Source organism: Sprattus sprattus (assembly GCF_963457725.1).
Source record: "Sprattus sprattus genome assembly, chromosome: 1".
NCBI classification, from domain to species: Eukaryota; Metazoa; Chordata; class Actinopteri; order Clupeiformes; family Clupeidae; genus Sprattus; species Sprattus sprattus.
Window position 1 is genome coordinate 69,858,181 of NC_137920.1, and position 26,637 is coordinate 69,884,817.

The following is a 26,637-nucleotide window of genomic DNA, read 5'->3' on the forward strand; positions in this document are numbered from 1 at the left end:
GGTCTGGGCAGGAGGGCACCCTGCCGCACAGCAACGACAGCGTTCACAAGCTGGGTGTTTTTTTTTTGTCGGGGGCTCCTGCTGGCTCGGTGGCTGGCTGGCGCTGTCAGACTCTCACACGCGCTCTTGTTCACCCACACACACAGAAGCACGCATCCCTTGCCGACTCCCACACTGTCACACACACACACGCGCGCGCCGATTCCACTTCTCACCCGAGACACACACTAATGGTCATCACCGTGCAGCAGGATGCAACCTCTGACCGTCCAAGGCACAAGTTGTTCTCGCAACTGGGTGTTCCTGACACGACTGCTGCCATTGATTCATAAGTTCACAATTGCAGGTCGCTCGCCACTTCCCACTCCTGTCCTCATGAACACCTCAGCCCTGAAAAAAGAAAACATTCCTGTAAAATATCCGAGTTCAGCGTCCATATTAGTATGAGGTTTTCAGTATGGGGGTTGCCATACGTGGATCCTTCCATATTAAAAAAAGTTTCCAATCTGATATATACCTCCAATAACCTACGTGTCATTTCTCATGTTGATATGTGGGCAGGGCCAGTACACTAAAAACCAAACATTACACAAACATCAGACATTTGTACACTAACACACATCACCACTTAGAATGGAACACAGACAAACCACAACTACTCAAGATTACCCCCTCCCCCCCCCCAGTACACACTGTATAGAGTTTCACTGTGCTCAAACTGGGAAGTTAATGCACAGGTGTGTGTGTGTGTGTGTGTGTGTTTGAGTGAGAGAGAGAAAGAGAAAGAGAGAGAGAGTGTGTATGTGTGCCTGCATCTTTGCATAGGAGAGAATTTGCCAACACTTAATATCAGAATGTATTCCCAAGTGTACTTTATTTTCCACAACAGAGAATCTTGACATCCCTGGCAAACACTCTTGGCACATGTCTGCTTTCATACAATGACGATGTGAAAAAAGTGCTTGACCATATGTGTTTAAAATGTAAACAGGGTTGAATATTCTGCTGAGTGGGCAGTATCTCACAAATCCTGCTGTGACAACACCCTCCCATGATTCAACCACAAGCACTGAGAAGTGCACACCTAAGACACAACAGTCTTAGCATCCGAAAACAGCTGCTCCTGCTTCCTCCTGCAGCATAGAGTTAGCCTAGAATGGCCATCATTAATGCTACAATTTAGTTTTAGGCGTATGTGTGCCTGTGTGTGTGGGTGGGGGTATGGTTAAACAACACACGCATACTACTACATGCTTGGACAGTTTCTGAAAATCCATCCCTGTCATTCACTGCTTTTCTTGATTTGCCTTGCCTTGCCTTGACTCTACAATGTGTGGTTAATCCACGTTTTCAAGACAGTTTATTTGAAATCGATGGACACCCGCAGAGGCCTCTTGATATAGAATGCAACGACACCTCGTGTGGTGCAACTGATAATATTATTGACATTACCTCTGGCCACGACAAGAAGTCACAAGAGAAAATTCACAAGAACGAAAAAACTAAATATCTGCTGACAAACATCTTCAGTTTTCACCTGCATTCAATTTGTTTTCGAAACAAACCACTGACAAACCGATCACATTGACCTTTCATGAGTCTGTATTTAGAATAAGGGATTGGACAAGTGCTCAGGTCTATGTATCCCCAACGCGTTAATGATATGATAGACCTGCAACTGTAGAAAACCCTATAGAGTGGTTCGGCCAACGCGTGTTAAGAGCTATCTTGACTTCTCGGATGTATGTGTTTGTGAGTGTGTGCGGCGTGAGAGAGAGCGAGAGAGAGAGAAAGGGGGGGGGGGGGGGGGGGGGGGAGAGAGAGAGTGTATATTCCTTGGACGCACGGCGGGGGAGACGGTGGAGAGTACCAAACGAGACATGAATACCAATAGGTAAGAACCTCCTTCCTGTAATTACGCTACTTAAGCGCAAAGCTATGGGGAGATCTTTGGAGGATAAATTATGCGGATGTATCTAATTATGAAAACATGGAATTCACGCACAGTCCTCGGTGCAACCTGCCCTGAATAGCATTTGCATTAACAACTGGCGAGGTCACACGAATTGATGCGATATCGAACCTGTTTTAAACTAATACTACACTGGCATGCTCAATATGAAAATGGAAAAAAGGGATTCGAGCCATCAGGCTCAGTCGATAGCAGAGCTGGATTTTTTGGAAACATGTTTCGGTAGATTAATTTACTTGACCATTTTTGTTCAGCGCACTTTGTTTTATGACGACGCAATAAACGTGGACTTTCATTCACAATCACAACTGTGCATCATTTGATAGGCAGGACGAACGTTAGCTGTTCATTTGGTCCACAACAGGTGCTGATCTCAAATAAATCAAACCTCAAATCAGTATAAACACACCAACAGTAAAACACAGTGGGCCATTATATCTGACAGGTTAATAGATCTGGTAACTCCATTCGCTGATAGACGATTCATCTACAGTGGAATATTTGCGATATGGTGAAGATGTACGGGCCCACCAATTAGGCAACATATTTTATTCACATCATCACCACCAATCCAGTGTGATATGTATCCAAGCTTTTTTTAATCTCACCAAATGAAACATCACCCAAGAATAATCCAAACGAATGTAGCCTTACAGACACATTCCTTCTATTAAACCCGCATCCCACCCGCGCGCGGTGAGATGCAGTACGAAGGTAAGTCGCCCTCTTTTGATGCCTAGTTCAGGATGCCGTGCGCTAGAAGGCTACCCATTACTATCACTGTGGTTGTAAAATGATGTCAAATTGAAATGCATATCGACAAGTGATACAATTACAGTTCTCTCTCCCGCAACACACGTACATTATTACGCTTTAACCATACATCCACCTTTGTTCAATGAAAATGATCACTTACTAGCAACATGAAACATCTTTTACAACCAGTGCCTCAGCCACAGAGACAAGGTTACTATGTTTATTTCAATGCATTTGATGGCATAGAATCGGCAATCGTTTCAATCTGGCTGTGCACGGAAACAAGACCATTTCAGTTTACCTGCCGTGTTCTTCATCCCATGTCTGGTCGTAATCCCAAACGATGTCGACATAATTCTAGAGGCTGTCTCTTCACAAAAACAAACCATGGGATCACATCTCATTATCATCCATAAAGGCTATTATCAATAATTCTGTCGATTAGTTATAAATCCTTGTGCCTTCTTCCTTTTAATTAACGTCTATCTTAGTGGATCTGTTTTAAGGGTGCGCGCGCGCGGGCACAGACGCAAGGTCGGTCATGAGCACCAGCAACCATGCGCGTTTCTAAGCAACGGTGAGGGCGGACACGCGTGTTATTACAACCAGTGGTGAATAAACGAAGAATGGAAACCATTTGTCTGTTTGTTCGCTTGTAGGTTGTTTAGGAGTAACACTTATTAATAACACCACACAGTAGACATATAAAGCTTTGAAAAAAAAAAAAAAAAAAAATAGGATCTTCATGACTGGAGAGGGGAGCCCATTCCTAGTAGGCTGGGTCATTCTATAGCCTAGCATATTTTCAGGATAAAACAGGTTAGAGCGTAGGCCTGTGTCCCTTTAGTTTTAGCAGACGTTGCAGGTTGTTAATTTCACAACACGGACACAGCAAACTGAGCACCTCCTTAAACCAGGCCGGCCACCGATGCCATAGTGATTGGCTAGTGAGGGGATGCGGGCTCTTGGGCTAGGCTACTGTAGTTGTTTGGTGACATCTAGTGGCGCTAACAGTGATTGCAAATTTGAATTTAGGCCTACACCACATCATAGAGGACTGCTACCCATGTATGTCCCACACAGGCGAGATACAACTTTGTAAAACTTTGATCTTTGTACTGCAGTTTCTTGTTTGATAGGGCTTTCTATTTGGATGCATCGATACCAAAGTGCTCTCCCCCAACTCAGAGGGATTTTAAGTTGCTAAGCAGCTTTAAATAAGTTTGCATAGATACCTACAGCACAAATGTTGTTCTTGATTATAAAGGTTATGGCAATGTTGTTGTATTTAATAATGGCAGCAGCGCCAGAAGCAGTAGCCTAGTAGTAGTAGTTGTTGTAGTAGGCCTAAGGCTATGGGCGTATATTTCCAAATATGAAATCTGTCTCAGTAGTCAAGCTTAATTAAAAAGTTTCCGATACTGCGAGGTGATCCTCATTCGCAGTCCTGAGGTCCGCTGGGCTTTTTGGGTAGAGAAGTAGGACGATTACTCCCCCGTCTGTGAGGGTTCCCATCACATCAACAGCGCCCTCTAGTGGTGGTTTGGGGTGTCACAGATGGACTCATTTTTACCACTTTGACCCATCCCATTATAGGCCACTTTGAAAACCAAGTCATGCATTAAAAAACAGGGTCAACTTCTACAAGTGTAACACTTTGATTTAAGAGCTACAGCAAAAATGTGCACAGTTAATTATTGATATGACATGAAAGTTTTAAGATGTGCTCTAAAATGTAGTAGTTTTTTTTTTTTTCATAGTCCTTGTCACTGTGTTTGATGCATGTAACCTGCTGAGGATGTCCAGAAGAAAATGCCCTCTTACTTTCCATACTCCATAATCTGTGATTCAAATCAACACAAAACTTAAAAATATATATTCACAGTGTAATGTTTATCATTTTAGAGCGCAAAACTAGATCCATTAGGCATCATCACCCCCCAAACATCAACCCGCCCCCTCAGATCCAATAACAGTCTGTCCCTGCAGATCCCAAACACCAGGCTACGCACCATGGGCGACCGGGCCTTCGCCGCTGCAGCCCCTCGACTGTGGAACAGCCTCCCGGACCACTTAAGGGCAACACAGACACTAGGCTGTTTTAAGACTGGCCTAAAAACCTTTTTATTCATAAAGGCATTTCCTACTTTTTAAAAAATGTATATATTTTCTTAAACTGTCCTTTTGTCCTTTTGCACTCTGAGATTCTGCCTAGAATGAAGAGTGCTCAACAAATAAAATGAATTATTATTATTATTATTATTATTATTTCACAGATACTATCATTAACCCCTCTTCCTGCAATTAGGGTTTAGGTGGAAATACCATGATAGAAGATGTGGTAACTTAACGTAATGTTAAGCTCTGACATAACAAAGAAAAAGAAAATGAAAAGATTTCCTTTGTTTCTTTCCTGTTCTCTTGTTGTCCTTTGACTGCTGGAGATCGCAGTGATGTCAAAACACTGGAGCAGTCCTGACACACAGAGCACCAAACACACTAAGCACATATAGGCTAGTGACAATGGCCCCAAAATTTGGAGATACCCCTACCGGAGGTAGAACTAAACCCAACAATGTTTTTCCTCATCTCTAAGGTCTCCCAAATATGAAATGGATTCTTGCATACAAATATTTTACTGCAAAAATGGTTAATTTGATAGATATTGTTATACACCACAAAACTAAAAAAGAACTAAATTATAGCCTGGCCGTATGGGAGTTAAGACATATAGTACTCTACTATACTGTACTTCCATGAACTACAATCTTTTATCAGTACAGTCTGGTGTAATTGCCTTTTCTAAGAAGAATTACTCCACATGTTCTTTCTCCAGAGACCTGAGGTTACCACTAGCATTTGAAGACAGCAGGGCAACAAGAAATGCTGCAATTTCTGCTGACTCCTTGTGGCACTTGTGAGGACAGACACTTCATCTCATGAAAAGACACACCAAGCAATATACGGAAAACAGGATTGTCTTAAAGTCATTTTATTTACAAAATGTACTAAACGTCTCATAGCGAGGCTTTCTTACTCCACACATGCAGGCCTGTAAATCACTATGCTGAGGCGTGAGTGATGCAGAAGAGCTAAAGAAAGACCAAGTGGATGAAGACTGAAGATCAGTAAGTTCAGATAACGTCTTAGGTTCTGCAGATCAGTAGCAGTTCTGGTGAAGCACTCACCAGTTTTCACATGCATTGACAGAGGAAAAAGCCTTCACTAGAAAATCAGCTAAAGAATATACACATACATTAACAGCTCCGTCATTTACAAAACTATACTGTATTTGTCTTTACATTTTCGCCATTGTTATTTTCTCTTTGTACATTTTGTATTCCACAGAATTATAGCTCTTTTTTCCTTAAAAAATAAAAAGTCACAAAGTAATTAAGGACTGAGTCTGTGATTTTGTATTTTTGTTACTCAGAAGGAGAAAAAAATAAAACCAAAACCAAAACCAAAATCATAGGTCAGTTTAAAATGCATACTTGCTTTAAAAAACCTATGCTCTCCTTCATCTTAAGAATAAATAGGACAAATCATTGTACTGTATCAGTTTCAATTAATTCCTTTCATTGGCAAGAATAATCATGTCGTTGATACAGTCTTTCTATAAACTGCACATTTTAACCATATGCCTAAATGATAGTATGGCACCAAAGTATTAAAATGTATTGATGGCATTATATTTAGTTCTGCAGTCTGCTATTCCGTTATGATCTGATGAAACATTAAGCAATGAATCAAATGAATTATCAGTATGAGGGATAACATGTAGTCTGCAAAACATAACCGGGGTAACAATACTTCTATGTGTTTCTCTATGTTTCTTACTCTAGAAAAAACTCAGTCCTAAGTTTAATAAAATAAACTATAATGTTCCACATATATTTATATTAAATGATCAAGATGACAGCAGTGTTAAATGAAGCAACACAATATAACTTCATTAAATATTTTTTTTGATTAAAATATGGCTGAAAAGAGATTATGATGATTTAAAGTGAAGCTCCAAACATTGACAGGACTCATTCTTTTGTGTCCAAGAATGAGAAGGAAGTCCTTGTGATGGCTGCTTTTTTATCTTCAAAAACGTCCAAAAATGTTGAGATGTTAACAGGTGAATGTTTTAATAAATCTAGGATCTTGTCTCTCATTCTCATTTTTTGTTTCTTGTTGGGGTTCCTGTCAGGCGACAGTTTGCATTGCTCTGACGCTGGAGGCGCAGTAAGGCACTGAGAGACTTCAAGTCCCATGATTCAAGTTGAGTTGCATCTTGGTCAGTACCGTCTGATTCATCACATCAGGTTAGGCAACTTCAGACTCTGCTGGCATCTATTGACCATGGGGATGGGGGGTTGGGTCAAGACAGACCAGGTCTATTTCTTTTGCAGTCACCTGCTTTAAAAGAACATACACAACTCATGATTTGGACAATGACAATAGTTTTGATCACTACTATAGTCAATGTAATGGTACATAGACTACTAGGGTACAAGATTGCATGTGTGTGTACTATAAACATATACACATAAATATATATATATGTGTGTGTGTGTTTATGTGTGTGTGTGTGCGTACAAATGTATATATGCGTGTACCATCAGATTTTGACGCTCTCTGTCCCGTACACGTTGTAACCCTCTCTGTATGTAGCAAAGTTCTGTGTGTTTGCTGGGGGAGCCGGTTTGAAGTTTTGAGCATTTTTGGCTAGTTTGAGTCTTTTGGTCTCCTGGTGGGACTTGTAACAAAACTCCACCAGGGCCACGGTCATAGCCAATCCCAGTCCCCCGACCAGGATGTAGAAGACTCCAGCCACATTACTCAGACTCAGAGCACTGGTCTTGTCCTGGGAAGGCAGACAACACTCATCAGGCACTCTCAAGGGTTGCACGGAAGAAGCTCTAGAACACCACTAGAACAGTACTAGAACCACCCCTCCCAATATCTAACACATATCCCAGCCCATACAGCTACTTGAAACATTTTTTACTTTGTAATGAATCTACATCAGATTAAAGGATCAATCACAAGCTGACCTATGCAAAAAATGAAGAGAGAGACTGGACTAGACTAGACTGTCCTCGCAGAGAAGCCCTGAGGCTTTAAACAAGAACACTCTATTTTTGTGTGATATAACAGTAAAATGACAGCTTGAACAAAATGTACAATTATCATCTCCTCTGAGGTTGTCTTTCGCGGAAGCGGGTCAGTTACCAACAGGTCAATCCCTTTCTGAACTATCACCTCACTTAACTGTCCTTGTTGTGCACTATCACCTCACTTTCCTGTCCTTGTTGTAGCATAGGGCATATTTCATATCTTTACCTACACAGTAGAGTGTCAAGTCACAGGCTGCAATGAGGTGAATTACAACCATTTTGCTGCTGCCAACTTCCAAACCACCCAAATACTGAAATATATTTACAAGAGTTTTACCATTTGCATTTTAACCCTATGAGAGCCTCTGTGGAGTCCACATAAGTCAGTTGCCCTAGGCTAGAGGCTTGTTGACTGAGACGCTAAAGAGAGAAGGTGGGAGGCCTGCATCCCCAGAGGGTTAAACACTGATTTATCAAATGCCTTAACTTCATGGAGAGTGATAAACAAGTCTACTTATTATGACTGCTCACCTCCAAACACCACTGCCATTCTCCTCCCTACCACTTAATCACCACTGGAGTCTGGCAGCTGTTATGTTTGCGCTTTGTCAGGATAAGGAGACTTGTCTCTCGTTCGCACTACATAATGTTAAAAGATTTGATATATTCAACTGGCACGCAAATAAGTAAGGACACCGATAAATAAATCCTCAATGAGGGTTTGGCAAATATCACTGCGGCAAAATGGTTATAATTCAGGTTCTTATCTAAATGGTGTCTGTTTGATAAAAAAAACAAATAGGGTTACATACTTAACATTTCTTCCAAGGCATGCTGTGGCTGTCCCACTATCAATGACAACAGTTTATGTGTGTGGGCTGATTAAGGGTAACTTGAAGAAATGGCAATAAAATGACATTTTTCATTATGAAGTTAACAGGCCTTTTGTAACTTCTTAGACTGCCATGTTCCATCTTAAGAGAAAAAGGTGTGAATAAATGATTAAAAGGATCATTTGCAATCCGTGTCTTATTCATCTGTGTGCATCTCCTATGTTGCAGTCATTAAATCACTATGTGTATGAACGAGATTCAGAATGCAGTTAGCACAGAAAGACCTGCAGCGACTGACCTTGCTTCCCGAGTCCTTGGTTCCACATTCACCCTTATCGTACCACCATTTGTTTTTCAGCTTGTCTAAGATGCCTTGCTCACTGAGTTTCAATACTGCAAGGTTTACAGGAGTTCTTCACGTGGGAAATAACATAAATAACATTGTATTATGTTATTTTATGTTATTCAAGGTTTGACTACTTTAGACTTTAGACAAAGCGATAATGCAGGGTACCTGGCCTGATGACATCACAGACAGCAAGCAGAAAACTATGTTACCTTTCAGACAGGAGGTCTACCCTAGAGAGCCAGGCACTACCTCTATCGCTTTGAGTAATCGGCACACACTGTTCCAAAAGAGAAGAATTGATACAGCAACTAGAATAACAGAATGATATATGGAGAGAAAATGCAGTGTTACTCGTCAATAAATAATTGGTCCATGTAGCTTTTTCAACCGATATTTTGCAAGTTAGATCCTACAGGAACCCTTTCTTGACTAACAGACAAACAAAACCAGCAGTCAGATATTCAAGTTTTCTTAAAGTTATTGTTGTTGAAGGTCTTGGCCAAGGTCTTACAAAAAAGTAGCCCAACATCAGGATATCAGAAGATCTATATTACACCTTTTCTACAGCTCTGTGTGGTAATTACTTGGCTGTAATAAACAGCGCTCCCTCCGATATGTGACCACATCAGTTTGGCAAATACCGCTTTTGAAGCGCATCGGGAGGAAAGTAATAGAGGTGTAACAGAATTGCTCTATGCGTCCTCTGACACATTATTGAATAACTGAGATAGAGTTCAAAGGCTTTCCCAATGGGAAGCAATTTTTGAAGGGCTATTCTTTTGAAAGGCATTATGGCACCGACATGACTGCTAGATTCCTCTGTTTATTCTCTTTCTGAAAATGATGAACAGTTGTATTCAACATGAAATATATTGTATTCACCACTGCAGACTTCAATAGTGTTAACTGAAGAGGGGTTCAAAACTAGTATGCCACTTGTATGAGTTCCCTGATGGCTAATCTTATTATTTGGACCACAATTTGTATCTAGTAATACTATTATTCAACCTTACCCGATCCATTAAACTTTTTCACAGCATTACACAATTTCTTTCAACAATGAACACTGAACAGGATAAGATGGAGTTACACCAGGATCATACCGTCACTGCACAGCAATACAAAGTCAAACAAACAGAACACACACATAGTTAAAGGCACTGAGGACCTACCAATATGAATGAGCTGAACAATACTAAATCATATAAAAAACAAAACAAGCTTAGAGTGGGTGGTAATGTCAAGACACATGATATTAAACAATGTTACAGCAGGAGTCCAAACGATGCCCTCCAGTCTAATTAAGTGAGATTAGATTTCTAATTGGCTGCTCTACTGCCTGAGGAGTAACAGACACAGAAATAATCGTGATTGAGTTCGGGGAAGAGCATTATGGGAGGTGTACACACACAGTGAAGGACTGCGGCTAAACTGGCACGCCAGTCTCAGAGGCAGTGTGTTTCACGAGCACAGCTGCGCGAGTGACAGAAGGATGGGGCGTTGAGTGGGAGCCTGTTACATTTGAAATGTGCCTGTTCGTGTAACCCAGTTAGCGCAGCACTGATGGCAACAGCTGGCCTGTTTGGCCCTCTGATGTTAACGCCATTGGACTTGTCCTAGTAAGAGGAATGGAACATTTTTTGTGCATGTAGCGTGAACGCCCGTGGGAGGGAGGGAGTGAGTGAGTGGGCCAATTCCGGAGCGGTCGTGGGGTCTGGGCCACATCCGCGCCGGTGTCCGCTGCTCGTCAGGCAGTGAGGCACGAAGGCACCAGCTGCAGTGCAGACTCACCAGAGCAGAGCTGAGACACACGGAGCCGAGGCAAGGAAGTCCACGCAGCTCCACATACTGACTGAAAACTCAAGTGGAAAACCTTTGGTGTGAAACAGGGTGTGATGCCACTGGAAATACGTTCATTGAAGGTGATGAGCTTTGGTTACGTTCAATCTGACCTTTACCGGTCGGGAGAAAATGCCATTCCTAGCCTTATTAATGTTAAAGGTAGTTCATCCTTCAAATGGGATTTGGCTCGCTGTGTTATTTTAAACCAGCGGATTATTAACTAGGGGAGGAGGTCAATTAAAGGTTGTGTGCAGATAAACAAGTGATCTGAGATGCTGGTTCATTAACACGTACACACACACACACACACACACACACACGCACACACACACACACACACACACACACACAAACAGCCTCATTAGAACAAGTCTCTCTGGTAATTCAATACCCAACGGCCAGGCTACAGTGTTTGGAAGCATGCCTGAAGAGAACCTACGCATCAGCATGCAGTGGTCAGATTCAGTATGCTCCGTGTCTGTACTGCTGAGCTGCTGCCGCAGTGAGCGTGTCCAACAAGTCTGGACGCCAAGAGGACAAAATGCACTCTGACACCTGCAGCTCTCAGCACACCTCTGGTGAGTCTGTGACTTTGAGCCATGTAGTCAGTGGAGGACAGACCTGATTTAATAGACTGCCTGCCACCCTGCCAGTGCATAGAGCCTGCACACCGGAGGATGAGGACCGCCCAGTAAACATATACATTCAAGCTTATAGCACCAAGTCACCAAAACTCTTCAGGTATTATAAAAAGAAGGTTTCAGATTTGAATGTGTTGTACTTTGATAGGTAAATAGGACAGGAAGTATAATATGTTTTTCATTCATTGCTATTGTGGGCCTTTGTTTTTAGGCTAGCATGTTAACCCCGCTATTATAGGCCACATCTTTGAGACAAGTACAAAATTAAATAGAGAAAATAAAACAGACAGAAGGTAATAACATCAAAAATAAAAACCAAACAACAAAATACTAACCCAAATTAAACTGGGACAATGAATATTTCATGCAAAAATTTACAAAATAAAACATTCAAAATTACCACTTATTAAACCATAATGATAAAGATACATGAATCAATTATGAATGTGTTTAACATGTCCCATTTTTTCTTACATAATAAATATCGTTTCAATTAAAGATCTGGGTTGAAATATACTGTATGCACTGATAGAAATGTTAAGATTGATGCTGTCCCCTGCATGAACTATTTGGCCGATAGCCTTCATAAAAGAGCTCACTAAACTAGGAATTAAACTGAGCTAGATACAAATTAAGAACCTTTTTTTTAGTGAATCCCTAAATATACCCTCTCTCAGTGGTTATTACATACAATATATTTAGCACACAGTGTCAAAGTACAAGTGCATGCATTTTTAGGAAAAACAATCTGAATAAACAGGAAACGTGGCAGTCAAATGTGATACCATAACATGGCTGTGCCTACCCTTTACCCAGAAGGCCGAGCACATTGTAGCTTGGACGGGGCAGCCATCTTGGGGGTCTTGTTAAGTGTTCCCGTCCTGCTTACGATCAGGAGAGAATCACTTAGAGCAAGAGGCCCAGAGCTGGAGCTGCCACGCTGCTTACAATGTGCTAAGCGCAGGGCTGCAGAGTGCACAAAGAGGGCCAAAATGGCAGTGGACACAGAACCACCACTGTCTGTGTAGACTACTGTACGCCGTGTGAGTGTAGTGTAGAAAGAGTGTGTGTTGCTTATGTGGATGTGTGTGCGAGAGCCTGCTTTGTGTGTAGGCTACTGTGTGCACAGTGTCAGTCTACAGAGAGAAAGTATAGTGCATGCGTGTGTGTGTGAGAGAGAGTCTCTTGTATATGGTGTATAGAGGGTGAGTGTGAGATTGTGTTTGTGTATAAGCTCCTATATGTTGTGTAGATGTAGAGGGTGTAGAGAGATGTGGGTGCATGTGGGGGTCATTAGAGGTCAAGTGCAGGTCACAGTCTACCCACTTTCAACTGGCTCACGGGTTTGTGCCGTGCAGGGAAAAGGTGTGGATTGGTCTTGAGGTCTGTCAGAAAACAACCAATCAGCCCTGTATAGGGGTGCAATGGGTTGGCATTTCCTTTCGGTGGTGGGTTGTGGGCAAAGATAATTTATGATGTGGTTTTTGATGTCTCTTAGTCATTAGAATTCTCACGTTTGCCTGCAATGCTTAGTCCCCTCAAGACAACGCTGCTCGCCTCGCCATCCCTAGACAATTATACCCCTGTCCCCCAGGTCAGCAGCATCTCAGAGGTGCCCAGCATCTACACTTGGACACGGTGGGTCATGGCGGATCTTTCACATTGGATCTGGTTGTGGTGGTATTTACATAATTCAGATTTTATGGTCTAACAGTACTGCAATATGGTCTAACCATATTGACTGAGGGTTTTTTCCTGTTTTAAGATTGATTTATGAATGCTAAAGCCTGCCCTAATCTTTCTTTCTAACGTGTCTGCCACTTTTCCCACCCTCTATTGCCCTGTAGAAGAAAAGCAGCCGAAAACAACTGCTGCCTTCACAACTACAGGGCAAGCCACGCGCTTAAGAGTGCTCACAACAAAACACACCCAAGTTCACTAAACTCAACTAGCGACCCTGGCTAAACACTACTTCTGTAATGAACATTGAACAAATACTGTCCTTGGAAAGAGATGCACTCAGTTTAACTGCAGCGGCTCCAAAGAGCTACACACAGAAACCTCTGGGGGCACCAAAGGGTGCCGTTCCTCCACTGAGTGCGGCCTATGGCCTTGAGGACTGCTACACATATGATGTCCAGCATCACTTACTGCTCTTCTTCCTCTATTAGCCAAGTAAAGGGTTCCCAGTTTGATCTTAGTTGCTTGATAACAATAATGCAAAAAGCTACACATTTTTTTTTTCTTCAAATCTGATAATGATTCTGTAACATTGGGCTTGATTATAAGGCTGCTGATTATAGGCCCAGTGTGCCATATTAAAGCTGCAAACAGCCTTGCCGATTACTCTTCTCTCAGATACCCATTTTTTGGTGACATTGAGGCTGACCTTGGAGTCCCCGCCCCCGCTGCCGCACTCTCCCTTGTCGTACCACCATTTGTTTTTCAATTTGTCCAACAGGCCCTGCTCGTTCAGTTTAAGTACTGCCAGGTTAACAGCATTTCTTGAAACGATAAAACATGACTTGTAAGAAAATGAACAGGTCCGTGAGAAATCTAATATATTAAATGTTAGTAGTAATAATAGTAATAGTACTATTAAAGCTGTGGTATATATTAAGTCATAATCAATGATTCACAAGGGGAGCACGAGAAGGACAAATTGGTTAATTAGTTAATTTTAACTGCAGTGGAGAGATAGGAGTGAGAGTAAGAAGTGCTCTCTAAGGCAAAGAAAGTGTTGATCCTGACACAGTGGCATGAAGGGGGGTCTGAAGTGAAGGGTGCGGGATGGGGACACTCTGTCATCAAGAGGAGAAAAGTAACAGCAACAAACAGCATGCAAGTTAAAACATTCGTCACAGAAAACTGAGCAGCTTAATGCAATATAAAGAACACAAAAGAATGCAGAGGTCTTAAATCTAGAAGCAAACAACTCGACTCAGGAGCTGACGGAGACAAGTGAAGCCAGGGGCAGTGGTGGTGGGGGGGGGGGGGGGCGGTTGGGAGCTGGGGAGGGGGGTAGACTTGACAGATAATAATGATTAAAAATGAAAACCATTTAAAAGCTAAAATTATTTCAAACATCGCTAAACAAAAAGGGAAACTTTGCACAGAAAAAAAGGGGTGGAGAAGTATGATAATAAAAAAAGAATGAACAAATGGAATTAATACAGAAATATAACAGTGATACATGAAGGTAAAAACACTAGACGAAAGACAAAATCACTGTCAAACTGATTACCTCAGCACATGGGGGGGAGGAGGGATAAGACAAGATGGTCACAGGACAGTGTCTGTGGGGGGTGTATAAGAGGTATGACGGATGATGATGATGTTGATGATGATGAGAAATATGTGCACTATGGTGATGATGGAATTGTGACAAAATGGTTGTGGGAGAAAATTGTTTTGGAGGGCTGCATGGCACTGAAAACATGACATGAAGGGGTTAATGGATCCCTATATGAAACATGACATGAAGGGGTTAATGGATCCCTATATGAAACATGGCCTGAAAGGGTTAATGGATCCCTATATGAAACATGACATGAAGGGGTTAATGGATCCCTATATGAAACATGGCCTGAAAGGGTTAATGGATCCCTATATGAAACATGTTTCTACAGATTTGGAGGTAAATACTGTTGTATGTAAATGTTGCATGATAGAATACGGTGAATTTGTAACAAACACAAGGTAACCAGAGGACTACTTTGACAGCTGTTATAGCTGATAACAGATGGAATACTGTGATGGCTATGGCAACAGTGAACAGCATGGCAGGTGGTATACTATGGTGTGTCAGAATGAGACAGTGGGAGTGGTGATGTGTCAATGAAGACTAATGTGACATGGATTAATATGAACACAGGAGACATCAGGGTAGGTGGAATACTATAACAACATGGAGAATTGTTATATTATCCCACCCACCTTAATGCCGAGCCTTTAGGCGTGGCCACGCCATATCCTTTGGAATCCAGGTTCCCGCCGACTTTCAGGGTGTCGCAGGGCTTGCGCTGCTCGATGTACTCATTCATGGTGGACTCCAGCAGAAAGGCGAATTTGCCCTTCGACTTGCGCACGCGGGCGACTCCGTCGGGTGTGGTCTTGGCGAACACTGAGGGCTCGGCCGATTTCATGTATGACCACATTTTCTCATACACGCCTATTTTGGAGCGCTGTAGACATGAGGGGAGAGAGAACAGAGACCAGGAGGCTAGTTGTGCAGAAGACGCTGAGAATTAAAAGATCTGTACACTGTCCGTCAAGGACAAATACAAACAAATCAAACCGTAGTACAAAGGATTTTGAGAGAACGAGAGAGAAAATTGAGAAAGAGAGAGAGAGAGTGAGTATATGAAACAGAAATGGATCATGACTAAAACGCAGTCAAGAGACCAGAAATAGATGGTTGTCAGCGGCACACACATGGTAATTAATACATGAGACGTATATAATGAAATAATAATCAACATTGCATCAGAATTAAAAAAACAAAAAAAAGAAAAAACTTTCTGTAACATCATGTATTCTTCTTGGAGACAAACAGCAATTCTTGCAGTTTAAAAAGAACAATGAATAAGAGGAAACCACAGACATGAACCCATGTGCATAGACTCATCCACAAATAGGCCCACACACACATACACACCCACACCCACACCCACACCCACACACACACACACGTGTGAATGCTTGTGTTAATTGATTCAATCCAGGTTTGTGCACATACTGTGTTTTACAGTTACATGTTTTTTCTTTGTTCTTTTCTGTGCTTGTTTTGCTTATCAAATAACCTATAAAGGAACTGAATTGAATTGTGATGTCCAGGGTACTGAATGTGTACTGTTGATACAATATGTTTTGCTTAAATGTTTTTCTTGTGTTCAGATTAAATGTTTAGTTTTTTTATGTTCATTTTCCTGAAAGGTACAAAGATGGCCACTGAGAGCCAGACTGGAGGTCTCAGGGGAGCCAATCTGACGCAGGAGGAGACAATAGCACACTCATACATCTCTCTCTACCCAAATGGAAAAGGCCTGTGATGAACATATAGGAATCACGCTTGTCATGGGCAATTCTTGTATGACAAATATGTGGTAAAGACCTAGCATATACATTTCATACTAAAATTGTATATCAAGGCCCTTGAACATGGAAGGTAGTTCATATATAAGCAATATGTTCTTTCTTTGTTACTGTGATCTCACACTGTGACTTGCAGATAATATATAAAAATGAACATATATGACTATTTCCTTATGGGTATTGCTCTCACTCAGTTAAGGTTTAGCTGTTGAGCTAACCCAAATGTCATGATTTAACAGAGAGTGCTGATTGGTGCACATGACGACACCGTCTTTGCCAATGGCAAATGGACTGCGAATCCCTGGCTCAGAATATTGTAGCTACGGCTGTTAGACTGAACCCTCTGTTCCCAATGCACCAATTTGACACAAGATGGAGTAAACAAAGCATGATGCAATGAAAGAATGTCACACAATAAAGGCCTATTTTTCACACAATGAAAAAAATATGAAACCTTTTAAAGCAAACTAAATCACAGCGACTGTGAGGCATAAACTAAGTAACTAAATCTAAAATTGAACAGATCAGTACAAAACACAATCATTACTTTGGCATTTCTGACTTCTTTAAACCTCAATGAGTGGTCATCCCATTAAAAGAAGCATGATTTTTTTGTGAAACTATCTGAAAACGTTATGGATTGTGAAATGTGTTTTAATAACTGATAAGCCTGTGAGGTTGACTCAAATTAATTTTCAACTAACTAACAAAAGAACAGTAGTTCTGATCTGGGATCAGATTCACAGTGTAACTGCATACGGTGGCTCACTACTACTATTACTGATAAGAGAGCTTTAATTCCTTTCAGGAACTTTTGGGAGATTACTTTTCACAGTTCACCTCATCTGCTGATTGATGACACTGCAGAACAGTTTCATCCCCAGGGCCATCACAGAACTTAATAATCACACTACCCTCCTACCCTCCACCCAGCACAACTGCACTTTTTTTAGTGGTTGCACAAACCAATTTCGTTGTGTATCTAATGCACAATGACAAATAAAGTCTATTCTATTCTGATTGAGGAGTCTGATAAGAACATGGGAATGTCTGATGATGTTATGACATCATGTCAACACAGACAAACATTAAAAGCAGACTGCTTTGAAAAAGTGAAAAGGTTTTGTCTTGTTTATATGCAACCACTCAAAGCAACTACCACAGCTCGCAAAACATCCAGTGAAACAATATGAGAGAATGGAGAGCCTCATACTGCTGAGCTAGCACTACAAACTTAGCTTCTGCGCCATCCTCCTCTATAAACCATACACACACTATAAAAAGAGAGGTGACTTCACCACCTCTTACAGTGAAACTTTCCCAGAGTCCTCTCTGAAAAAGCTGCCCATGCCTGTGAAACCCGTGAAATGCCATCATAAGTCCTCCTGCTTAAGTCTTTTGTGTGCCGTGTCACCGTTTTATTTCAACAGTATTTCACGCTTTGATTAGTTGGCCCGCTTTGCTTTGCCTTTCTACAACCAGATGCTCAACTGGCCGAAAGGCTGGGCTGCCAAAACGTGTACACAAAAAAAACATTTGCCACCCTGTGTGAAGCGCCCTAGCTAGAAATAGATTCATGAACACCCACTCATTTAGTCAGATGGAGATTAATCCACCTACCTGTGGCTCTACATATTCTTCCTACAAGTCCACCATTGCACACGTGGGAGTACACTGCGTGGTGCAGTAGCTTTCACCATCTTGCACACACATATTCTACTGCAGTGATGAAGTGATGTGGGTATAAATACACAGTACATTATATATAATAATATCCAGTCGTTAAGAGGCTGTTTTATCTACACGGGGGGGGGGGGGGGGGGGGAACTAAATTTGGACACTACACAACAGATTGGTTTTCAAAGAGAATGTATAGGGATGTATTTCAAGATTCGCTGTAGTAAACCAAATGTTGTTTTAAAGTCCAATGATTGGATAATAATTCAACAAGAGAAAGTGTATAAGAGAGAGAGTGGGAAAGGGGGAGGGAGAGAGGGCAAAAGAGAGAGAAGGACATAGAGAAAGGGGTGGGGGGAGAGGAGGGGGGAGAGAGAGAAAGAGGCACAGGAAGAGAGAGGGAGAGGGGAGAGAGAGAGAGAGGGAGAGAAAGTGTTCTAGGTGAAGGTCAGAAAAGCAGCTATTTAATATGAAGGAAGTGACATAAATGGATGTCTGCACGGAAACCAGGTAAATGTCATGGAAGGCCAGCTCTAAATGCCAGCACAATGGCCAGCAACGGCCATCACGACACAAACAGTCTGAAGAGACTGGACTGTAACATGAAGATTGACAACACTGGCTTCTGACCTGTCTGTCGCTGTCTTTTACCTTGAACGCTGTTGAACTGAAACAGGCTGAGCGGTAGCTAAGTTGCTTAAGAGCCTTTTAACCCCTCAACAGTAGAGTGAAGGCTAGAGGTCGTTAGCTGAGTTCATGCTGTTCTCAATGTATTTCTGTAGGATGGTGTTGGATTATATAAAAAAAGGTGTTATAGTCACCTTTGATGGCAGTTAAAGATACAGTACACCATGTATCTAAAGGGCTCAGCTTGACAGGAAAGCAGTATGCTATAATGAGAGAGGCTACGGCCATCATGACAGCCCCAGCAGTTTTGATTCAGGATCAATTTCACAGTGTAACTGCATCAGCTGGCTCACATTACTGATATGAGAGCTTTTTTCCTTTCAGTAACTTTTGAGAGATTGCTTTTCACAGTACACTGTATTCGCTGATTTACGAGTCTGAAAAGAAAATGGCAACATCTAATGTCTGATGATGTTGTGACATCATGACAACACAGCAAACATTAACAGCTGACGGCTATGCATAAATGAAAAGATCTCTTGTATCTGCAGATCTGTGTTAAACACTCAGTTTGTTGTTCAGGTTGAGTGAAGTGTGTGTATGTGTGTGTGTTTGTGTGGATATGGGAATGGGTTAATGTCTGTAAGTGTGTGTGTGTGTGTGTGTGTGTGTGTCTGTGTGGATATGTGAATAGGTTTATGTCTGTAAGTGTGTGTGCGTGAGTGGGCGTGCAGAGTTTCTCTCCCTGCAGACCAGAATCAAAATGTTAGAGAAATGTTATTAATCAGTCTGACAGAACCTTAATTAAATGCGCTGTAAAATGACAAGAGAGAGAGAAAGAAAGAGAGAAAAAGAGAGAGAGAAAGAGAGAGAGAGAGAGCATGCAGACGCTACGTTATGCGCAATTAAATAAGAATTTACCGTGTCCCAACCTAGGAGAGACAGGTAAGGGGAAAATATATCTTGCCCAGTACAACTCACCCTAAAGAACTCTTTAGTGGAGCCAGAGTCTAGTGTACCATAGGCAATCTCTGTCTGCTTGGCCAGGTCCTCGGCACTCTCAATGGGGGAGACCATCCTCTCCACGGTCAGGAAGGCTGCCAGGTTGGCAGTGTAGGACGAGATGATGATGAGGGTGAAGAACCACCACACACCCCCAACAATACGGCCTGAGAGAGATCTGAGAATGGAGGAGGAATAGAAAAAGAGAGAGAGAGAGAGAGAGAAAGAGAGAGATAGAGAGAGAGAGAAAGAGAGAGAGAGAGAGAGAGAAAGAGAGAGAAAATAGGCGGGAGAGCAGGAGGCTCACTTTTAGGGGAAATTACACTTAGTCCTTCTGAGTCCAGTGATGTTTAAGGAAAGAACCCTTGTAGGGTTACAAAGGTTTTCATCCTTGTATGTCTGCCTTTGTTTGCAGCTCGTATGACCCAGCTTGTTCCTGGGCCACACAAAACACAGGATACAGGATACAGGAGGATGAACACGTAACTCCACTCACCTGTCTCCAGAGAAGGAGTCTGCTCGCTACCAGAGCACACAGCACAAAGAGAGGCTTTGGCTAACGGATGAAAGCAATAATACGGCCATTTTCACTGGCCTTGGTATTCCTCCCTAGCTCCAAATGTTCTCAGTTGAGCTGAAATGAGTGTTTAGCTGTGCCGCGTTGTAAAGGGAAACATGCATTGTGTTACTTAAACGAATTCCCTGTGCAATTCACCTGAACAACCACAAATGTACCTGTAGATACTCATAAAACCACTCATGATGTTATTTTATCTTCAGAGGACAAAGCTCCATGAGGACGGAAGATGTCAACAACGTAAAAGACAATGCCTGCTTAGTATGTGGAACAAGGCAAAGATGAACCGGCAACAGCAACCCCTTCCAAAGAGCCTGAATGCCGCTCAGAATTTCTGTTGACCATAGAGATGGATGGCATGAATGATGACGAAGGACTGAAGACATGTCTTTGGAAGAATGAATGATGACAAGGACTGAGGACATGTCTATGGTGGAATGAAAAGTGACAAGGTCTGGTCTGGTGCAATGAAAGGAAGGGGGAGGTTGTGGAGAGGGCTGGATCAGTCTTCCACTGTGAATGGGTTATATGCACCAGGCAGATGACCGTAAAATGGGAGAATATGCAGCAAAAACACGGTAACCCTCCAAGAGGCATGCATGAGAGAGACGGCGAGACCAACACCAACACACACACCGACGGGCGAGTGAGTGATCACCCTGTGCATTTTACAGTCAAACACATGGTGAATATAAGCTAACCAAGTGGATGCATAGCACCACATGCAACATGCAAGCAAGAGAGAGAATAGAGCAAGCCAGAGATAATAGAACAAGCTAGAGAGAAATGAGAGCAAGTAAGAGAGAGAATAAGGGATAGTGAGGGGAAAAAACTGAGCAAAAATAACAAAAGTAGAGTGGGTAAAGCGACGAGAAGTGAGAAAGACAGTGAGAGAGAGGAAGGGAGAGAAATAGAAAGGGATAAATGATAGAAAGGTAATACAGCAGAGAGAAAAAGAGAGAGACAGAGACAGAGACAGAGACAGAGAGAAGCGAGGCTAGGCGAGGCGAGGAGAGGCGAGGAGAGGAAGACTGATAAATTATAACCGATTTGCTTTAGGTCCCTTATTCCAAATAAGTAGCTGAAAGAACTAGGGCCCGTGCAGACCCAATTGCATCACCTGTGACTGGCGTTGGCTCACAGTAGTCACAGGCTGCAGCGTTTAAATGGCTTACACAGCATCCTAAATAAATCTCAAAGGAGGCACAGAGAAAAAAGACCCGACTGGATATCAGATCAGAAGAAAGAGCAAAAGAGAGAGCGCTTGAGTAAATATGGCAAATGAAGGATGTTGGCGGCAACAACAGCGGAATGAAGTCATAATAACGGACCAAAAGAAAGAACAGAGCGGTGAAACACACATGCAAAATAATCCATGATAACATATATACACCATGGCCCAGTGACTGAGTGGGACTGTGACAGTAAAATGCAGAGGGACGAGAGGTGGAGATGGTTGGAGGTGCTTGATGGGGAAAGGACTGACTTGAGCACCAACCTTGGCGAGATATCGCATCCCTGCTGCATGAAGGCACCCAGAGAGAACCACAGGCTGTTAAAAATGCCAAAGTCATTGGGCGGGTCGGGCGGAGACTGCGGGTCTTTGGCCTCGTCGTTGTCGTCCAGGTGCCACTCATAGGGGCTGAAGCGGCTCACCAGGAACAGCACCACGCTCACACCGATGTAGGCGAACACGATGCACATCCAGATCTCGTAGGCCAGCGGGTCCAGGAAGGAGAAGACCCCCGGCTTGGATTTCTGGGGCTTCTTGATCATGATGGAGATGCCCAAGCTCATAAAGGGCTTGGAGAAGTCAATGACCTCCTCCCTCACCAGAGTTATAGTGAGAGGGGCCACAGCAATATCAGCTCTCTGGAAAAATACGAGGTGATCAATAAGACAGTAAACCTGCGGGGACATACATGCAGATGTGGGCCGACCGTTACACACAGAGTTGGTTCTTTAATGAAATAAATGCGTTAAAAAATGCACACATTTATCAGAACACTAAAAAAAATATATACGTACTCTTATTCTTCTAGTCTATACTGTGATTCTAGTCTTATTCATTGAAAACATATAGACAATATTCCATCTGGGTCATTTAAGGTAAACAAGAGCAAACAGTGGATTAGTCACACATAAGTACACATGAAGACAAACGCAAACATAGTGTTGTCACATGAGCATGATGGTGGGCTGAATACATACGCTGAGCTAGACAGGTGGTTTAACCAAGCATTACATGTCAAGGGGGGGTCTCCTGGGTCTCACGTTAGACTGCCCATAAGTATTTTTTTTTCTGTGTTTAGCACACTTGCTTACTTTGTCTCCATGGATGATTGAAGGCATTGTTGTTTTCAGACACAAATAGAACATAATAGCTCAATATCTCAAACACAGACACAGGTGCAACCAGTCGTTAGACTTTGACTAGGGTGAGGTCATGAAGAGGTCAAAATGAAGACATTGTGATGTCATAATGGTCCCTGGCATGGAGATTGCAGGTCATTGGGTTGTTAGCAGACTGTTCACAGAAAGTTTAAGTTTTGACCTCTGAACTCTGGAGGCCTCTGGACCTCCATTAAAAAATAAAGTTAGCAGGAATAGATATTAAACTCCATGCAAAAAATCAAATCATGCCGGGGCTGGCATTCTGCTGATCTCGGCCAGTTCTTTAACACACAGAGACACATGGGACACAGACACACAAATAAATCATGACGCACAGTTTTGTCTTTCACGAGCATACTTTTTTCCTCGCACACTGACCCTACATTGCAAATCCCCAACATCTTCCCCCTTCCCATCACAAGATGATTTGTGTATGAATGGTAGGAGAGAGGAAGTGAGGGGATTAATGATTGGGTGCTGTGCTACACCCCCCCTCGGTTCCGCTCAACACCGCCCGCTCCATCTTTCACTAGCTCCACATAAAACATGTCTCTCCCTTTCCATTCCCCCTTACAACCAAGCCAGTGAGAGTGCTCTTATACTCTCACTGGCTGAAATGGTAAAGAAGTAGCCAACTCAGGGGACAGAGGACTTGATCTGCGCAACACAGGGATTAGACACACCAGTGAAAAGAGGCCCTAAGACCAAAAGACCTGTGTGAAGCCAGCAACACTTAAAGGCTTAAAGTTCACGCACAATCACTTCCAGGTCAAAATGCCATTGAAATGTACAGAAATATGATACAAATGCTAATGAAAGTGATGCGAGTGTTTGCAATGATGTGGAATGTGTATGAACATCAAGACTATAACAAAACGATGTATCTGTGAAAAATGTTAAAACCTTAAAACTCTAAACTTAACATAATCATTTTAAACATAATAACTTAAAACTTTAACTGTGCATAAAAATGAATGTGGTGTGTTTTTTTTTCCCCTTCAAATTTGCCCATTATCTATGTGAGGTGTGTCTGTCTATGTGGCTTTTATTTTGACAAGAAAATGAGAGGTTTGAGTGTCTCTGGCTTCATGTCGACTTTGAATTCGTCCGACTGGTTAGAAAATGGCCACCAGGTCTAGACTTACCCCATAAACCAGTTCACCCACCATCCCGTTCCAGGTCTTGGTTTCAGGGTCTCTGGCCCCATACTTTCCATCGGCAACAATGGACAGTTTGTATCTAATTCCGACATGTTTTGCGATCTCTGAGGCTAGGTCCACACAGTAGCCCTCATAGCGCTCATTCCCCTCCAGCTGATTATAGTTTTTCTTGTACATCACATAGGGAGCTTCCTGTTAATTAAACGTAGGCTTGAGTTTGTCATGCACACACACACACACACACAGACACACAGACACACACAGACAGACAAACACACTCAGACAGACTCAAACACACTCAGAAAAACCGACAGAGAAACACACGCACACACACTGAAACACACAGACACAAGTGTACACAAATACACACATACACACACACGCTCACACACACACACACATACAGACAGACAGACAGACAGTCAGACAGACACACACACACACACACACACACACACACACGTACGTAGGCACGCACACAGACACCCACATGCCAAACATTAAGATTAAGACACAAGAAGAGAACACCTACTAAAATGTCCCTGAAATGGCAGCATGCATGCATGCATGCACATCCTCAAAACCACATCACTATACACTACTAAAGATAAAGACAGTGACTTCAACATTACACAGTGTGAAACACAAACATCCACGTGCACACGTTTATGTGAACACCATTTCACAGGTGCAGTACACACACATTCACCACCATGACTCACCACACAAAAGTGAAAGTGTGAAACCCAAACAAGCGCAAATGCACACACACGCTCGCACACACACACGCTCACACACACGCACACACACACACATACAAACACACACACACACACACACACACACACACACACACACACACACACACACACACACACACACACACACACACACACACACACACAAACACAAAAACACACGGCGCAAGCGTGCGCCCACATGTACACACACACACGCGCACGCACACGCACACACACACACACACACACACACACAAACCCCACCCCATGACAAACAAGCTAACCCGGTGCACAGCCAAATGCATCCAGTCTCCATTGCACTGACACAGAGCTGAGACCAATAGCGTAGTGTAGTTGCAAAACAAGGTCAACTGGATTCCAATTACTGGGGTGTTGCAGGCGGACAGTGCATTTGCCTTGCGTCGGCTTAGTGGGGGGACACAAGGGTGAAGGAGACAAGGAGGAGGCGGTCAAGGATAAGGGTGGAGGGGCTACAGATCAGGGATCAGGAGGAAAACTTTCCAGTTCATGAAGTAAATGGCACTGACTGGACATCACTGCCGAGCGCAGTGGAAATAATTTACCATTGCCATAACATCCAATACAATGTGCAGGGAGAAAAAGCATAATTCAACGGCAGACAGTGTAAAATAAATAAATAAATAAATAAAGGATGCATTATCCTCATTGTCAGAAAATGACTGCAGCCTTGATGTTAGAGTCACTACAAGTAGAGAAGAGCCAAGCTGAGGTGGGGGGGGGGGGTGGGGGGGTGGGGGGGCGGTAAGAGCGTGCTTTGCAGTGGTGGAGGTGGGGGTCGGGGGGGTTGTGGGGGGCTGGGAGGGGGTGAGTACTAGATGCTTGAGCACTGGGGGGGCAGGAATGACTGGCGCAATGGTTCAGTAGTCTGTGCTGAAGGTATCCGTCCCTCATGGTGCACGTAGGGAAAGGGGGGGGGCCTACAGCACCTACAGCACCTACAGCACCCTGTCCTGCTCTGACTCTTAACAGCCTGTGGAGCACTGCTCTCACGCACTCTCATCTGTTTCAGAGGACGTCATCTGTCCATCCGCTCTACTGCTACGCTAGAGAGAATGGCTATCTGTTTCCTGTGGGGTCTCAGTTTAATTTCTTCCCCATCTACACTGTGTGTGCCCCAACAACTAGCACACAACTACACTGGATGTCTAAATGCTCTGTCTGTCTATCTATCGCTCTGTCTGTCACATTCTGAATTTGCCTAAGATGAGTCCATCGTAGGCAGAGTCAGAAAGAATGTCATTTCCTTTAAATGTAAGATAAGGCAAACCTTATGGTACATTTAAATAATGACCGTCAACAGTGGCTAATGTAGATAATTACTCTGGTTTGCTGGCCTACAATTATCCCCATTCTGCCTCCAACTCCAACTGTTTCATTAGCGGTTTCATTTCAGTGAAGCGCTCGAACAGAGGCTTTAACGCTCTGTTAATGGTTATAATTACTAGCCTACATCATTTCACCTTGGGTGTCACTGGTTATAAAATACCTATAATTAGTACCTTCAGAATATATTCAATTGTGTATGTGTATACGTGTTCATTCCCTGTGATCTTAAAGTCCTGCACATCGTATCTATATAGTCCATCATATTAAATATGCTGTTTCAATGTTGCTATAGAATGCAGGGAAAGATATGATGCACAGCCTTTGTACTCGAATTTTGTGAACCTTCGCTCATTCTCTCTCGATCTAATCACAGAGAAAGCATACGCTGTTTCTAGTAATCATCGAGTGACTCTTGCATAAAGTGCTCTCATTCTGACTTGGTGTAGTTCCCCTTCAATTTAACCCCACTCCCCCCCCGGTAGTGTCTGGCTAAATAG

At 42.7% G+C, this 26,637-nt stretch overlaps 1 protein-coding gene across 2 annotated transcripts in view; it reads right to left on the reverse strand.

Moving 5' to 3' along the window:
- Positions 1 to 7,337: 7,337 nt before the first annotated feature.
- The window catches only part of gria3a (glutamate receptor, ionotropic, AMPA 3a), a gene marked incomplete at both ends in the record, with an annotated part of 57,162 nt that continues 37,862 nt past the window's right edge, over positions 7,338 to 26,637 (reverse strand). The window contains 6 exons of one of the 2 annotated variants that reach the window (XM_080856264.1): positions 7,338 to 7,583; positions 8,968 to 9,082; positions 15,438 to 15,685; positions 19,881 to 20,079; positions 21,977 to 22,350; positions 24,018 to 24,224. In XM_080856264.1, coding sequence (XP_080712390.1) covers positions 7,338 to 7,583; positions 8,968 to 9,082; positions 15,438 to 15,685; positions 19,881 to 20,079; positions 21,977 to 22,350; positions 24,018 to 24,224 — 1,389 coding nt within the window. Of the gene's footprint in view, positions 7,584 to 8,967; positions 9,083 to 13,890; positions 14,006 to 15,437; positions 15,686 to 19,880; positions 20,080 to 21,976; positions 22,351 to 24,017; positions 24,225 to 26,637 lie in introns of both variants that reach the window. The other variant, XM_080856263.1, reaches the window with a different exon arrangement.